The sequence below is a fragment of the Aythya marila genome (assembly GCF_965140915.1).
Source record: "Aythya marila genome assembly, chromosome: 2".
Taxonomy (NCBI): Eukaryota; Metazoa; Chordata; class Aves; order Anseriformes; family Anatidae; genus Aythya; species Aythya marila.
Window position 1 is genome coordinate 36021578 of NC_139043.1, and position 16568 is coordinate 36038145.

The following is a 16568-nucleotide window of genomic DNA, read 5'->3' on the forward strand; positions in this document are numbered from 1 at the left end:
GTGAGGGATGGTGTTAGAAAAAAGTACTCATGCCAAAATTGTTGTGGAATTCAGCATCTGTTTCTGGAAGTACTGGACTTTTAGTTGGTGAATGCAATTTAATGATGAGGAAGTTGTAAAGGGGGCAGATTAAATTGTGGTGAGATATGGATAGAAATGGGTGACATCACCTGCTAGGTGAGGATTTGTTATGCTGGTGTCTTAAGTGAGCTAAAGTGTCTGACAATTAAGTATTCTACATAAAACCAAGTGGTTTTCTTACCATTAAGTTGGGTTTCTTGCATTCACTAATAAAGATAAAAATCTCATTAGTTCTGAAAATGGTTGCTTAACATGTTATTGTTTTTTTTTTTTTTTTCTCTTGTCTTTGGCTGTAGAGGTATTCCCAGACCCCAAATCACTTACTCTTTGTTCTCTTGTTGTACAACAGTTATGTAATAATGTAGTCCTGTTCCATGTTTAGATCTTCAGGGCATCTTGATGTGTCTGAGTCTTTGTATTCAATAAGAATATAATCATCAGCCATTACCTAATGTATGTAAGATGATAGTTATATATAGTTCTATAGTGTTGTTACTTTTTACTGTCCTAGGCCTGGTACAGTAAGAAGTAAATTAAAAAAGAAATAAAAAAAAAAAAAACAACAAACAAAAACAAAAGAACTAGGAGAACTAGGGGAAATTAGGGGGTGGGATCAAAATTACTGAAAAGGGTGACTTTTCCTTTGTATTGCTGTCATAATGTCTGTGTCTTCCGGAAATGATGAGGGTGAAAATCATAAGTTAAATATGATCTGATAATGTATTTCCACATGGAGAATTGCATAATAGATTTGTTAGCACCGAATGTTTCTTCAAATATGAATTTATTTTGATAGGATATTACCTACCAAATGATGATGGAGAATTCTACCAGTTCTGTTACGTGACTCATAAAGGAGAAATACGTGGAGCAAGCACACCTTTCCAGTTTCGTACCTCTTCTCCTGTTGAAGAATTGCTCACTATGGAGGATGAAGGAAACTCTGATATGTTAGTGGTGACCACAAAAGCTGGACTTCTCGAGGTTTGATTCAAAAATTCTTAAAATGTTATCAGTCTTTCCACTTAGTTTTTATATGTACATACCTACACACATACATAAGTACATAGATTATAATCAAGAACAAGTCAGGAAAAAAAAAAACTGTTATGTGTATATATAATGCATATTTCTGGCTTGATTTTCAATTGTTGAATGGAGTTAAGAACATTTGCAGATCAAATGAATAAATATTTAAACTAGCTACAGGTATGGCATAGCACTTGATATAAATTGGGAAATCATAAGACAGTAGCTAGTTGTCCATCTCTGCCATCTGTACTCCCCAACTTAAGTGGGTTGGGGGCACAGGGGGAAGATTCCTTACAGTGAATACCCTTTGTGTGCAAGGGTACTCACTGTAAGGAAAAAAGGAACTGATATGCTTTGAGTTGTGCACGAGAAGCACATGTATTTGATTTACAGCTTTTGAAATTTAGGATGAGAGACACAGTACAGAGGTACAGCTGGGATGTTTTTTCATTTAAAGTCTTAGGGTATGTACCCATAGTACTAAAATTGAAGAAAAAGGATTTTTCAAACTTCTGTGATTATATTGATTTCTGTGCCAGTCCTTACGTTTGGCAATGTTTGTATTTTTTTAAAAAAATTTCTTCAACATTGTTCTAGTGTGTGTGTGTGTGTGTGTGTGCGCATGCATATGCTCAGCGGCCATTTCGTCACCAAGCTGTCATCATGTTAATTGGCTTTTCCATAGTTGCTGTCACTTGGGAACAGTAAAAACACTTCACTTAAGGAGGAAGAACAAGCAGAAATTAACATGGTACAAAATGTGCTAATGATAATGTAGTACTACAATGGTAATGTAGTTAGAGTAGTGAAACTTCAGAGATTTGTGAAGAAGGACAAAATTGTAACATCACCTGGCTAGAAGGCACATGTTTTGTGATTCTGCTCAAACATTGGAGTAATTTGTCATCCATGTATTGGACTGAAATCAAGGAGAGAAAAGATGCCAAGAAAGAATGTTTTTGTGTTTTACAGTTTAAAATTGAAAAGATAATAAAAGAAAAAGAAGAGCTATTAAAAGTAACTTCTGTTCTGGAGAAGGAAACAACACAACTCAGAGATCAAGTTGAAAGACTGGAAAAAGAACTTAACCATGAAAAGCAGAGATGTGACCAACTGCAAACAGAGCAAAAGGTTAGTTGTTTTACTGATTAAAGCTGACTCATAATGTCTGTAATCCTTCTTTTTCGAGAACCAGTTAAACTGGGTGAAAATCAGCTATCAAAACCTCTCAGCAGTTAGATAGACATTTACACTAGAATAGGTCAGTTCCTATTAACCTCCTGCCACTATTCCTTTTATGTCGTAAAATGGTTAAAATATTTAAGGCTTTTGGTACCAGGCTTGGTAAGATAATCGATGACAACTGTTACCAGATGTTTGACATTTAATTGTGAAATTCATAGTGGAAAAGTAGTTGACAGTTAAAAGTTTGCTTATGTTAGTTTAAAATGGAGGATGGCTTTTCAAATAATGCCTGTTAAGGAATAATTTCACAGAACACAGGATATTGAAAATGGTAATAAAGCAAAAAAAAAAAAAAAAAAAAAAAAGTTGGTATTTAAAAAAAAAAATCAAGACTGAACAGAGTGCTACTGTCAGAACATACTAAGAGTGAAAAGTTAACTGTGGCTTCTCTTAAAGATTTCATAAAGGCCTAATGATTTTGAAAGGGAAAAGAACAAACCTAAAAATTAAGTTACATTTTTAATTGGTAGTGGAAATATAAATCTAGCCTGCACCAAAGCAGGCTAGAACTTTACTTTGGAACGCTACAAACAGTGAGGAAATACAGTATTATAAAAAAGGCACACAAAAGTTCGACTTAGTATATATTTCAGCTGATGCTTAAAAAAAAACAATAACAACAACAACCTTTTAGGAGAAGATTAAAAACATGTGGGAGGGAGGTGGTGACATGGACAAATTTGAAGTAATGAAGCCTATATAATTTAGCTGTGGACAGCAGTTAATAGGCTATTTCTAAGTACTGGTTATGTGTATGTCAACAGTTCTGCACGATACACCTTTGGTAGAAAGGAATTTGTTGAAGGAATTTGAAACTGTTGAAATTTCATAGTCTACTTTTCAACAGTCATAATTAAATGAGCTATAACATTAGGTAAGGAAAAAGTCAATGATAAGATCTATTTTAGGGGAAAAAAGTGTAAAATCTTTCATATAAAAGAATTATTTTAATTTCAAGCACATGGGAGCACCAGTTTAACAAGACTAGAATTAAATACTTAAAAGTACACATTTAATGTATCTACAGAATTAGAAGCTTGATGAATAAATTTGAATAAGCTATATAGAAATCTTTTATTATTTGAGGTTCTTATTTAAAAATAGCTTGAAAGATTGTCAGTTGTGATCCACATGAGCTCTAGAATGTGTTTTTCGAACAATTTGTCAAATGGGACTTTGATAACTGTCTAGCAAAGGTAGTGAAACAATAGTTGATCAAACGCTTCACCTATCTGGAATACTATAGCAGTTTCCTAACCCAGGCACATACTTTGTCTCTCAAGTCTTTGGCATTTTCTTATTTTACTACTTTTATGTTTTCTGTTTTTCACTTTTAAAAGAGTTTCTGAGTTGAAACTTGCATTTGTTTCTATGTATATTACAATATGTATATAATAAATGCTTACATATATTAGCAGAAAATAAATCCAGTGTTATTTCTGAAAATTCAGCTTGCATATTCTAAATCAGATGCATTAATTTAACTTGTTCATCATCAGAAAGTTTAATAAAGAGCACTTTATATGCAGCTTTCTCTCTAGCTGTTCCAAGTCTAAAGATGACTTTCCTTCTTTCTTGCTCTTCTTACATCCCTATCCCAGTACTTGAAATACAGAAGCAGGCCAACAGGCTATATGATTTATCTTTGCTGGGAGCATTGTACAGTGGGTTAATAGATTGATTTAAAGATTCCTGAGCAGCAGTTATGCAGCACTCATTTCAATTACAATAGCTAGGTTTTATTTTCCTTCTGGTTTGTTTAAAATAAATGAAGTCAGCTAATGTAGTCAGCTTCATGTGATGTGAATAATTGTTATTGGCAATAAACCTAAACAGTCCATTAATCCAAATCTTGTTTGTAAGACCACAAGGGATAACCTTGAAATGTTACGTAATCAAAATATAGTTATATTTTATATAACAGCAGAGGCTTCACCTGTGCTTAGGATGAAGTAGGTGATTTTGTTTTTGAATTGTTTTTGTTGTTGTTTGGTTTCACTTCTAAGTTACAGAATGACTGCTTTAACAAAGTGATTCTGTGGGTTCTTTTTCTTCTTTTACTCCTAGTCCTCTGGTGCAAGTCACATGCAGCTGGATATTTAGTTATGGTCTAAACCTTTGACACAAAAATCTTAATTTCATCAACTCCACTTTTTAATCTATTTATTTTTAAAAAAATGTTTAGTTTATTCATTAAATAAATTAATTAACAACAGACAACTTTCAATATACTTAGAGCACATTAAGTTAAGAAAAACGATTACTTACAAGTAGATAAGTCTGTATAGATGTACACAATTGATTTGGAGTGCAGAGCTCTTTATTCTTCTGGTGTGTTGGTAACTGTTACACATTTATTGCCATTAAATTCAGATACAAATAATCACGAACCCCTTTATATAACATACTTGTCAATCTGTTTTCCTCTTTTCTAAAAACAAACAAACAAAAAAACCTCAATTTCCTCAGAGCAAATAGTGTGGATATCTGACCTAGTATCCTTGTCTTTTAATGATATGTATTATTAAGCCACCCTGTATTTTTTTTTTACCATAGAATCACAGAATGGTTGATGTTGGAAGGGATTGTTAAAGATTATCTAGTTCCAGTCCACCTGATGCAGACAGGGACATCTTCCACTAGACTTGCTCAAAAGCCCCATTCAGCCTGGTCTTGAGCATTTTCAGAGATGGGGCATCCACAACTTGTCTGGGTAGCCTGTTCCAGTGTCTCACCACCTTCGTAGTAAAGAATTTCTTCTTTAATCTAAATCTACCTTACTTTAGTTTAGAATTGAGATCATTCATGCTACTGTAGTTTGTTAAAACAGTTTTCTTAATATCTCCTGTGTATTTATATTTTTTCATATGTGTTTAAGATATTTTTCTCTTTTTAGTACTGACTTTTTTCAGTCTTCACAAATAGCTCAGGAGTATTTGGGACTATTGAGAAATATCCATAGAAACATTGCTTTCCTGATACAGGCAGGGTAGTTGTTGATGGACTATGTCACAGCTCTATCCAAATTAAAGTTTCCCTCCCACTCTTAAACATTTGCTCTCTTCTCTTCCTAGTTACTGTCATGGAGTTCTGGGCATTGGGGTATTGTCTTCTGTGTCTGATTTTCGACTGGTTGGGATGCTTTTAAAGTGGTTCTTTAGAGGCTCTTTGGGACAAATATTAGGAAGAAACACACTAAAGTTAGATTCAATCTTTTAGGAACAAAGTCTGTGCCAAAATAAATCTGTATAAATATATCTATATCTGTATAAATAAATAAGATAAATAAATCTGTTCAGGTATAATGCAGTCAGTATTCCACACAGTTTGAATATTGGGCAGAATGCATGCTTCTAAGTGATGCAAAGATTGGCTTTCTTGAATTTCAAGAACAGGTGAGTCCCTGTGTATCACTCCTGACAGGTTACAGTAAAGGTCACAACAAACTACAGATTTTGGTTTGCTAAGTGTTCTTGCTGTTCAGGAGATACAGGCTTTTGTTGCCTTCTTACAAGATTTCTATCTCATTTCATACCAAAAATGGGCAGAATAAATGAATTCAAGGCATAAAGTGATTGTGTTATTTGAGTTGTTGAAACATTGCTTCTCATTCAAGTCCTGCATATTACAGTACTCCAATTCCCTTCTTATTTCTAAAGGCTTTTATTTTAGGGTTAGCATCTTATTTTACCACATTGGAGTAAAAAAAAAAAGTGTATTTTTTCTGGTATTCAACACAGTGGTTCTGCAGACCTAGTTTTCTCAGTTTGTCATCACCACCATCACAGAAGAAGAATATCTGCAAGACGCACAGCTTTGTGCTTGCCAGTGTTTGTGCTCACAGGGACCATATGCTCCAGCCCTGCTGTTGTGCTTCATATGGAATCCCTAGCTTTGTGCTGCAGGTGGATAGATACTCAGTTCTTTCAGCAGTTCTGTCTACTGAAATTATCTGTTGCCCTTTATATAGAAAAGGAGATGGCTTTATTCATGTTTGTATTCTCCAGTATATGGAGTGAAGTTTGAAAAACTTCACCAGGTATCCACTTGAAACATAAATATTCTTATTTTCCTTTAGTGGATCACAAGTGCAAAAAGCAGGATGGATTTTACACAATATTTTGGTAGACTAGATTAGTACACACTGCTACTGTGGTTTAACCCTGAGCACCACCCAACCACTTTTTCGCCTTCCCCTCCAGGGGGAGGGGGGAAGAGAATCAGACAGGTAAAAGTTAGCAGACTCATGGGATGAGATATAGTCCATCTAATAAGTAAAAAAAAGAAAACAAAAACAAGAAGAAACAAGTGATGGGCAACACAGTTGTTCACCACCAGTTGACTGATGCCCAGACAGTTTCTGAGCAACTGCAGTCCTACATTTTTTTTTTTTTAATTTATTTTTATTTTAAATTGCCAAGCATGCTGTCATATGGCGTGGTCAGTTTGGTCAGTGTGGGTCAGCTGTCCTGGCTGTGTTTCCTCCCAGCTTCTTGTGGATCCCCAGCCTGCTCACTGGCAGGGCAGTGTGAGTAGCAAAAGGCCTTGTTGCTGTGTAAGCACTGCTCAGCAATAACTACACGATCAGTGTGTTGTCAACACTGTTTTCATCACAAATCCAAACCACAGCATCATACAAACCACTAGGAAGAAAAGTATTTCTGTCCCAGTCAAAACCAGTACAGCTTCATGTCTTGTAATTGCCACTGTGGGCCCCTTAGCCAACCTTTCCCCCCAGCCACTAAATATGTGAAGCTATTGTAGAATTTCAGTCTCCAAATTCAGTCTTAACTGTGTTAGGTTGGTCTCTTCCTCCTCTCTCATCTAAAGGCCTTTTAGCAGATGCAGTATGTAGCTGTTAGAACAAGATCAGATTTGGGGGAAGGAAGCAATTCTTTCCAGTTCACCCCTGCCTTCTCCTGCCCCCCAACATACACATTCTTTTTAGTCTCGAAAAGGGCTGCATGTCCTGGTACCGAAATACACTCTATCCTTCTGCAGCCTGTTTTCATGCCAGTTAAACCACTCCTATGCTTAATTTCATGCCATCTGGGGAATAAAATGAAGTAATATTTTTACAAGGATGATGTTCCCTGATAACTTTTTTTTTTTTTTTTTTTTTTAATTTTGAATCATATTGCATATATAGCTTGCAACTCTAGTAATACAACACTGTTAAAATAATGATGCGCTTACTCACTATGATAATTTTACTTACAAAGACACAAGATGCATGGTCACCAGAACTCTTCCAGGTTTCTTTTAACATTTAATTTTTTCCTTTGGTTTCCTACTGAGATCACTTTTTACTGGTACACACCCTGGTGTGAGAGCTGCACTGCTAAGCTGCTTTTACCTGAAAATACTTTCCTTTCAAGAAAGTTGAAGAACATTGAATCAAAAAATCAGTTGCATTTTTATATATAAAAAAGGCAATACAAATAAAATAGCAACACAAATATTTCTCCTATATATCTTACATGCTATTTATATAAAAAATATATATATACCTGTGTAAATAAAAACAATGCATTTTTTTGTGTTCTCTGGCAGCACTGCCCTTGTCTACTCCCTCAAGGTTTAATATTACTTTCTTGAAGGGGGGGGGAATATACACTAGCTATAGTATCGCTCATGCATTTGCTTGTCTGACACTGAGCAACCATTCAGATTTGTACACACGGGTTTTAAACGTTTTTGTAGAGAGCACAGCTTGCACATCAGATCCTTTTGCAGTCATTTGTCTCCCTCTAGTGGGCAAAGAGCACTTCTGGACTGATTTCTATCAGGTTAGAGTGGTGACAAGTCATATTTCTGTGGCAGTGGTGTTCTCTAAGGTTTAACTTCAGACAGAAGCAGCAGATTTATTAATTAACCTGCACGTTATTTGACCCTGGGTATATTTGAAAAGCGTTTCCATTACGACACTGACATAAAGTGAGGCATGAGTGAACTTACTGACTCGATAACTTGTTCTCTCATCAGCTTTTGAAAGTTTATTTCACCATTTAACTTCTCAAAACTGGGCTAATTCATCTATTTGATAGGCAGTTTTAATGGGATATCCATCCAAATCCCAATTCTACTAAGGTATTTTTCCTGCATAGTAGCTTTATACACGAAAGAGTTAGGGAGTTTCTCTGGTCAGACAGTGACAGAAGGATGCCGTGCAGTGCAGTGTGTCTGCAGTACAAGTGCCCGGTTCGTAAAAGTAAACAAATTGAGTATTTTTTTCTGTAGCCCTTTAAATCAAGTTATGTTGGTTTTGTTTGTACAAAAAGCCGAGAGTCAGGGAAATGCATCGTTTGTAAAACAAAACAAAGCCTCATCATGTAAAATAATGACTTAAGATACAAAGAAAACATTCAGAAATGCTCGGGTTGGAACCAGCAGTTATAGGACCAACGGGTGCTGTGAACATTTGGTAAAGAGCAAACCCGGTTTTAAGGTGTCAGTGATTGTTCTGTATATGAATATGTCCTAAACTGATCAATTTATATTTATTTCACTGAGTGATTGGAGATGCTCTTACATGTTTTAGTTAGGTATTCTGCCTGTACTTTAATTCAAATTATATGTTTGTGAGAGTGATTTTTTGCAGTTTAAAGTGAAATTATAAGAAACGTTAAGCATCTAACATTCTGAAATGTAAGTGCATGCTGCAGAATCAGTGTGTGTGTAACCACTTTGGCTGCCTCCTGCAAAAACTTGTATGTCTGTAGTCAGTTCATGAAAGTAATGGTATGACTGATGTTGCTTAGATGAACTTTTACCGAGTTAGGCCTTAGTTTTGGAGAGAGAGAGAGTTTTTATTCTGTTCAGTAACGTTAATTTTATATCACTGCTGCTGTGATGTATTAAATTTTGTATTAGAGGTGTTTAGTGCGGTATTTCTGTGGCCAACCATAGCGACAAAGATAAAAACTTAAAATCAGGCAGTATGTTTGGGATTGGTTTCCTGTTTTACTTTGCTGCATTATTAAATTTTACTTGGGAGAGGAAACACAATTTGAGGTTTCCTTTCAGAACATTTGGGCCTCGTGTCATGAGAATACTCAGACAGCTTTGCGGTGGCTGCAATGGTACTGTGTTGTGTTCATCACTTGTCCTCAGAGGTCCTTTAAACGGGGCATGATGTCAGCCAAGTGTTTTACACAATTCTGTTGGAGCTCCTACGATGTCAGGGGGGTAAACAAAAGGCTCCAGCAGATAATTAATCTCGATCTCCTAAATTCTCTATGGGATATGAAGGGTAATGGTTCCCCTGACAGTAAGTTACGTCCAAATGAATCAATCCGGCTAAAACTTGAAAAGTGATGGCAGTTTTTATTTTTATTATTATTATTTTGAAGTCATCTTGCATTTGGTGAATTGACCTCTTTAGTCTGAGAGTTTCATAGGTCGCTTTTAGCCTTTCATTCTTCTTTCATAATGGATGAATTCTGTAAAAAATGAAATCCAGGTTGCAGATACTAGCTGTTACTCAAAGGTGACACTTTCTGGTATAGAATAGCTTTTAAAACATGGGTAGGGGTATTAGATGTATTTATCAGGATACACTAGATGATGTAAAATCACTGTTCTTATAGCATCTTTTTGTAATGAAGTGTAAATAAGTAAATGAAGTGTAATAAGTAAATTATCTATAATGGCAGTTTTTGCACCAGGGGGACAGTTTGTCACGTGATTACAATAAAATTAATTTTACAATAATCAGTTTAAAGTCTTTTGCCACTTTAGAATAGCAATAAAAAAATAAATATATTGATGTCTCATCTTTCTTTCCCTTCCCTATCTGGGGGTGGTACATCAGACTTTTCAATGTAGGATTTTGATTCTGGGAAAACAGATCCACTTAACAGCTACCTTAATTTTTTTTTTGTTGCATTTCATTAGTGAGACTCTGGGTAATTACAGGAGTTTTTGTTCTGATAGCTTTTGTTTTGCAGCAGTGAAGCTGACTTAAGTAACTTCTGGCTTCTTATTCTGCCCCTTGTGATGCAGTTTGCTTTTCCCCTCCACCCATAATACTCTTGCAACTCTTTTGGAGGAGGGGGTGCATTTCTAAGTTGAATTAAAGATAAGATCCAATGTAAAAATAATCTCGAAACTGTCACATGTTTTTAAACCGATTCATTGAAATGATCCATGCTCTTGGTTTGTTTTTCTTTCTGTTAAAACAGTGGAAGGAAAGATATATTTGTAGATGTTTCAGATAAATTAAAAGAAATTAATTAAGCAGCAGTTTAATCATCATCTTGGTAGCAGTGGTTGTATGTGTTGATACGTTTATTATATTCTTCCACTTGAGACTCTGCCTAAAACACAGCCGACCTTTACCTGTAAAATAGTCTGAGAGTACTCATTTTAAATTTTATAGGCTCTGAAACCACCGTAACCAGAGTGTATGGGACTGGGACTGCAGCATCTAAATTGAATTGCTAAGAATTCTGTAAAATAACAAGTCGTCTCTAAAAATTAATCCTTTCTTCTTTCAAAACTGTGGGCTTTAGTTGTATCTAAACAAGTTTATTAGGTGAGAATCTGTTAAGTATGGAACTTTTACATTTTAATACCATGTCCCTTTAGAATAACTAGCAAAGCAGCATCAATTGTAATGCTGTTTGTGGAGTGTATTTTTTCAGGCTATTAATTCCTTTTAATATATGTTACCTTTGGCAGCCTGTTTGAACTGTTTGTACAGTTTGTATATATAATGTATCAGATTAAATTCTTTTGAAGGCACTTGGGTTACAGCAGTTACAGTTATGCCAAAGTGGTGTTTAGAGAAAACAGATATGCATTGAAATAGGCTTTTTACTATACTAGACTTTCAAAACAGGGGCAGGTAATTAGTCTCCGCTGCACTAGAGAAGGACAAGCAGTTGTAATGTGTGTTGTTGCTGCTGGTTATATAGCAAGTTTTACTTGGAATACCGACTTTAATTAAAATATCCTGCCTTCATTACACCAAAGTACGTGCACTTTTGTTTGCAGGGAACTGATAGCTCTTCAAAAATGAAAGCCTTGCAGGAGTTCTTGGTCTTGTCTTTAATACTGTTTTCAACAAACAGTGCATTCATGATCCCTTCTCTAAATACTTTATTCTATTAAGGCATATAATAAAGCCAATTAAGAGTTCAAATAGTTGGAATGGATTGGTCCTCTTCCTTTTTAATAGTATCTGTAACAAAAATTAAAATCTACTTTAGGTGCCTGTTTAGGGTTCAGGAAGTATTTGAGACATCAGTTACATTTGCCACCCTCACAATTCACTGCCCCCCGCCCCCAAATCATAATACCCAAACCTCTGTTTAGTTGCTTGTAAAAGCAGGGCTTAATTACACTTGCAAACAGCGTATTTTTGACAATTAATGAGTAAAAACAGTCCTCATTATATTTTATTGTACTTAAAACATTGTTAGTTAAGTGGAATCTGGCCAGTAGGGGTTCTCCATGAACTCTGCTTGATGTGTTTCTCATGATGTAACAGTACAGTTTTGTTGTTTCAGGGCATTAAGTTTTGTTTAAAAATGATGAACAGATGAACTAGCGCTTTAATCTTCCAAATGCAGGGTGAAAAGACAATTTGTACCTTAGTGTACGCTGTAGTCAGTTGTGTTGGTCAGTCTGTCTTGACCTTGTTTACACTTTGATTTTTATCACTGCCACGGGGAAGCTTTATTGAATTTTGATAACAGAAATGGTAATGTATTTAGTGTTTCTGATTTATTTTCTCAGGAAAATAGCATTATATTAAAAATCACGTTTTTCTGGCTTAAGATGGCCTGTTTTTAAATGGTCGTTTTACTGTGGTGAAGATGACTTTTAACTGTGCGCTGCCTTGGATGGTATAGATAGACATTACAGTAATTAGAGTAACGAATGCATGCTGTACTTGCAGTGACTGCTCATCTTGTATCTGTGAGTGTTACAAGGGAATCCGTACTGGGTGTGGTAATCATCCAGTTTTAGCTTCCAATCTCTATGACTTGAATCCTGCAATTGTTTCGTGGTCCTCTGTGAGCTTTATGAGGCCTTCCAAATGGGCTAGCTGGTAGAATGTAACCTTATAGCTAACTGCTCATCATCAGGAGTATCACTGCTTCCATTTTTTCTCCTTCTTGCTTGCAGTTGTCTTTACTGTGGCTTGCTTGAGTCCCTAGTCCTGCCGGCTGGGCTATTTCTGATGCCGGCCAGGATGCTGTTGGCCTTCTTGGCCACCTTGGTTATAGTCCAATACCCCCAGGTCCTTTTCTGATGGGCAGCTTTCCAGCCTCTCTTCCAATAGTCTCTGCAAAACTGAATGCTTGCACTGAAACAAACGCCTTATTGACTCATTATTTTTATTAAATAAGCACAGTGAATTTAATGTTTGTAAATACCAGGTAGGAGGTTCAAAATGGGCCTGTCATACAGCTTACAGAAGAGAAGAAATCTAATGACCATCTGCCTTATGTTATAGCTTTATATGTATTCTAAACTAAAAGCACTGAGTAATTTCAAATATTGTACATTTTTAGAAAGTTTTAAATCATGTAATTTATTTTAGTTGATAAATGTGATACTGTTTAAGCAGAAAGTTCAAGTTCATATATGGATGCTGCATTGCTTATTGCATTAATAGATGATTGAGAATGCTAAATGTTACTTGAAATGTGAATTTTGATCTTTTTTTCTGATAGTAAATTAATAGGTATTATTGAATATTTATAGAAACAATGTTTTGTGTAGAAAGCTTAAAAAACTTGAAGTAAATAATGGAATGTTTGTGAAATATTCCCTTATTTGAAATAAAATATATATGATGCATATATATATATATATACACATATAACCTAGAAATTAACAGAATTTATATATTTGAACATTAATTCTAGTAGCATTTTGTAGTTCTGGAGAAGTGCATTATTAAATGAAATATTTGCAATTGTTTTTAAAGGCTAATATTCAAGCATCAGAAACTCTTAAAACTGAAAATGATGATTTGAAGAAAAAGCATGAAGAGGCTGCTTCAAAAGTTCTCCAGCTTGAAGAAGACATCATGACTGTTACTCAAAAAGCCATTGCGAAAGAAACAGAGTTAGACAGGTATTTAGTCATTTTGACCCTTACCTTCCTTATTTTATGGTTTCTTTCCATGTGTGTTTTTTAAACTATCACTTTTTAATATATGTATGATTTTTCTGCATTAATAATTCTGTACCATTAATTTGCTTATTTCTTAGTATGAAGGACAAACTAAAGAAAGTGATGCTTGAGAAGGAGCAACTTGAATGTGTGTTAAAGACAGAAAAGGATGAAAAAGAACTTTATAAGGTAACTTTATTCCTTGTACCTGTGTACACTGAAATGAAGTGGTTTGAAATAAAGGTAATAATGTTTTACAGAGAGATCTGATAAATGATATTTATTAAGGAATAAGTGAAAAGGGGCATTTCTGTGAATAGATTTTTAAGAGTTACAGAAGTTGTTACATAAGAATGAATGGGGAAAATGGCATTTGAATTCGTCCCATCATGTAAAAAAGTTTTGTAAGGAGAATGTACCAACAGTTTGTTGAAATGCAAGCACAGTAACCTAAAATTCTTAGGTTCTTTAGGTATATGCAGTGCATCATCCAGTAACTGGTTATCTTAACATACCTATGAAAAAATAAATTACTTTTTACTCTTACAAGCTCTCTCCCAAGAGTATGTTTTCTAGGTCCTGAGTCCTTTGAGTAACTTTGAGAAAGTATAGGAGGAGTTGTGCTGCACTGATTTTTCACTAGCATAAATGATTTCTTTTGGTGGTGTTGAGAAACATCCGTATTTAAAACAAACAAACAAACAAAAAGTCTTGTAAATAGTCTTCAACTCAACTAGACAGAAGTTCTGAATTAAGTGGACTGCTGGAACCATCCTTACAGCAAACATGTATGTTTAATTTTTGTAGGAGCTTGCTGTACTGCCCTGCCTAATTTGATGTGTCCATTTGCTTAGAAAAGTAAATAGAGAAACTGATCAGGCTTTGCCAGTGTGACCCCCTAACTTGTCTTGAGATGATCACTGTTAGTTTTCTTACTCCTTCTTTTGAAGAAAAAATCCTGTGCCTGGTTTACTTATTGTAATAAGGAAATCCTTGGGTTGTGTAAAACAAATTGGATATGTTTAAAAGATTATTTACGTTCATAGGAAAACATCTTGTATGTGGCAGGCAACATTAGATTTGTACCAGAAGTCATCTTAAAATTTCAAAATGTTTTTTGCAAGCATGGAATTTGGCTGTAAATAAGCAACTCAAATCTTGCAGTCTTTGAACAGCACTTGAATACAACAATTACCATTTTTAGGCATTATATGATAGACTTGGTGACATCTTAAAAACAGCTTTAGGGTTGTTAAAGTAGTTTGCTGTCTTGGTAACTGGATATTGGTGGTATAGTCCTGTTTGCTTAGACATCTTCAAGTAGATACTACCAGAAGATTCATTTCTCTGTAGCTTTAAGTCATTTTCTTGCTTGTGTTTCCTTTTACTGCATTTGTGAAGAGAAGAGTTAGTTTTGAAAAGCTTAGTGTGTTTTGTATAGAAAATGAGAGCTTACCTTCAACCTGCAGAGTGGAGGAGCTGTTGTTAGAGCTGAAATCAAGCTGAAAGGATTCCAACCAGAAATCTTCTGCTGTGAGGGCAGTGATATTATCAAATGTTTAATTTTTTTTTCTTTTCCTGTCCTAATCTGTCTCAGAGATGAGCTAGAATTTAGCAAACACTTAAATGGACAGATAAACAGCAGTTTTTTTTTATTGTGGAAGAAGAGTTTGACATTTTTTAGCATCATTACAGATACACTTGAAGAATACAGAAATAGAAAACACCAAACTAGTAAAAGAGATCCAGACGTTTAAGAATTTGGATGCAAACAAAGAAAACATGATATCGTATTATAAAGAGGAGGTTGGCAGATTACAGCTATTTATAGCTGAAAAAGAAAATATGAAGAAAGCTTTTTTGCTCTCCTCATCAAATAAGGTAAGCATTGCTACTACTATAATTGGCCTACTTTAAAATAAATATATCCAGGGTAGTATGTGCTTTACAAGAGAAAGGAAGAATTGATATTTCCTATGTATAGGTTGAGAGCCAGGAGGATTGTGGTGTTCTCAGCAGATGCAGAAAATAAACAAAGGAGAAAGTAAATTCAGTTTTGTTTTGCTCACTCTGAGTTTCTTGAGGTGTCTCACATGAGACAGCTTGAGGTGAACTCTGTGTGGAAAAAGTAATTTATGAGCTCAGTAAAAGTGGTGCACTCCTCTGAGTTGCTAAGAGCTTCATGAAAGAGGAAAGAAAATGAAGAATAGAGAAAAGAATGCGGCCGTGTTTAGAATGAAGAGGATGATGGTGGGGAAAAAAAGAGGAAAATTCAGAAGATGTACTGAGGGACTCAGGTGCTGTCAAGATACGATGATGTAAAACCTGAGGAGGGATAAGATGTCACATAAATGGACTAAACCAACTGACAAGTTAGCAGTATGAGTGTCCGTAGGACATCTAAAGAGGAGGTGACTTCTGCTATTCAGTGTGACAGGATTATGGTTAGCAAGTAGTGTGGTGCAACACGATAGTGAATGTGCTGAAGAACTGGTATCCATGCTGCCTGTGGTCTGGGAAGGGTACTTCAGATTAGTTTTAGTGTGGTGCTGTGGTTGGAGTGCATTAGGTTTGTCCTTGATGAGCATCTATCTTCCTGTTTCATTTCATCTGAAAGGAGCCCAGTGTCTGTGCCTTGAGACTGTTCTGTGATGTGATCTAGCATGATAGGTAATGGTGGAATGACTGGGGGGTTTGCTTCAGAAATGTGCTCTTGATCCAAACCAGAGTTAATTTAGACACAGTTTTAGGAGCCAGCATGGAAAAGTCAGGTCATCCAGGTGATGCACTGACTTCATTTCCATCTCGTGTGTCTTGTCTGTTGTCTTACTGAAAAAGCAATCTAGTTTTTGAAAGAAGAGACGTTGTGTTAAAGTTAGAAATGTAAAATACAAGTGCTAATAAGAGTGGAAGTAGCAAGAACACAAAAAGAACCCACTATTTTGCTTAAATTACAGTTTACATTCTTTTTGTCTTGTGACTGCTCTACAGTTTTGTTTCAGAATATGTTAAGCTACTACACTATTTTACTTGAGAATTAAAAACGTAGCGTGTGTACTGGAGGAAACAAACGTCATCTG

The 16568-nt window shown here is 35.3% G+C and overlaps 1 protein-coding gene across 4 annotated transcripts in view; it reads left to right on the plus strand.

The window, feature by feature from the left end:
* The window catches only part of TAX1BP1 (Tax1 binding protein 1), a 56582-nt gene that overhangs the window by 18075 nt on the left and 21939 nt on the right, over window positions 1-16568 (plus strand). For 3 of the 4 annotated variants that reach the window (XM_082753756.1, XM_082753753.1, XM_082753754.1), the window contains exons 4-8: window positions 878-1065; window positions 2086-2244; window positions 13301-13449; window positions 13587-13677; window positions 15184-15369. In XM_082753756.1, coding sequence (XP_082609882.1) covers window positions 878-1065; window positions 2086-2244; window positions 13301-13449; window positions 13587-13677; window positions 15184-15369 — 773 coding nt within the window. The remainder of the gene's footprint in view (window positions 1-877; window positions 1066-2085; window positions 2245-13300; window positions 13450-13586; window positions 13678-15183; window positions 15370-16568) is intronic. The other variant, XM_082753755.1, reaches the window with a different exon arrangement.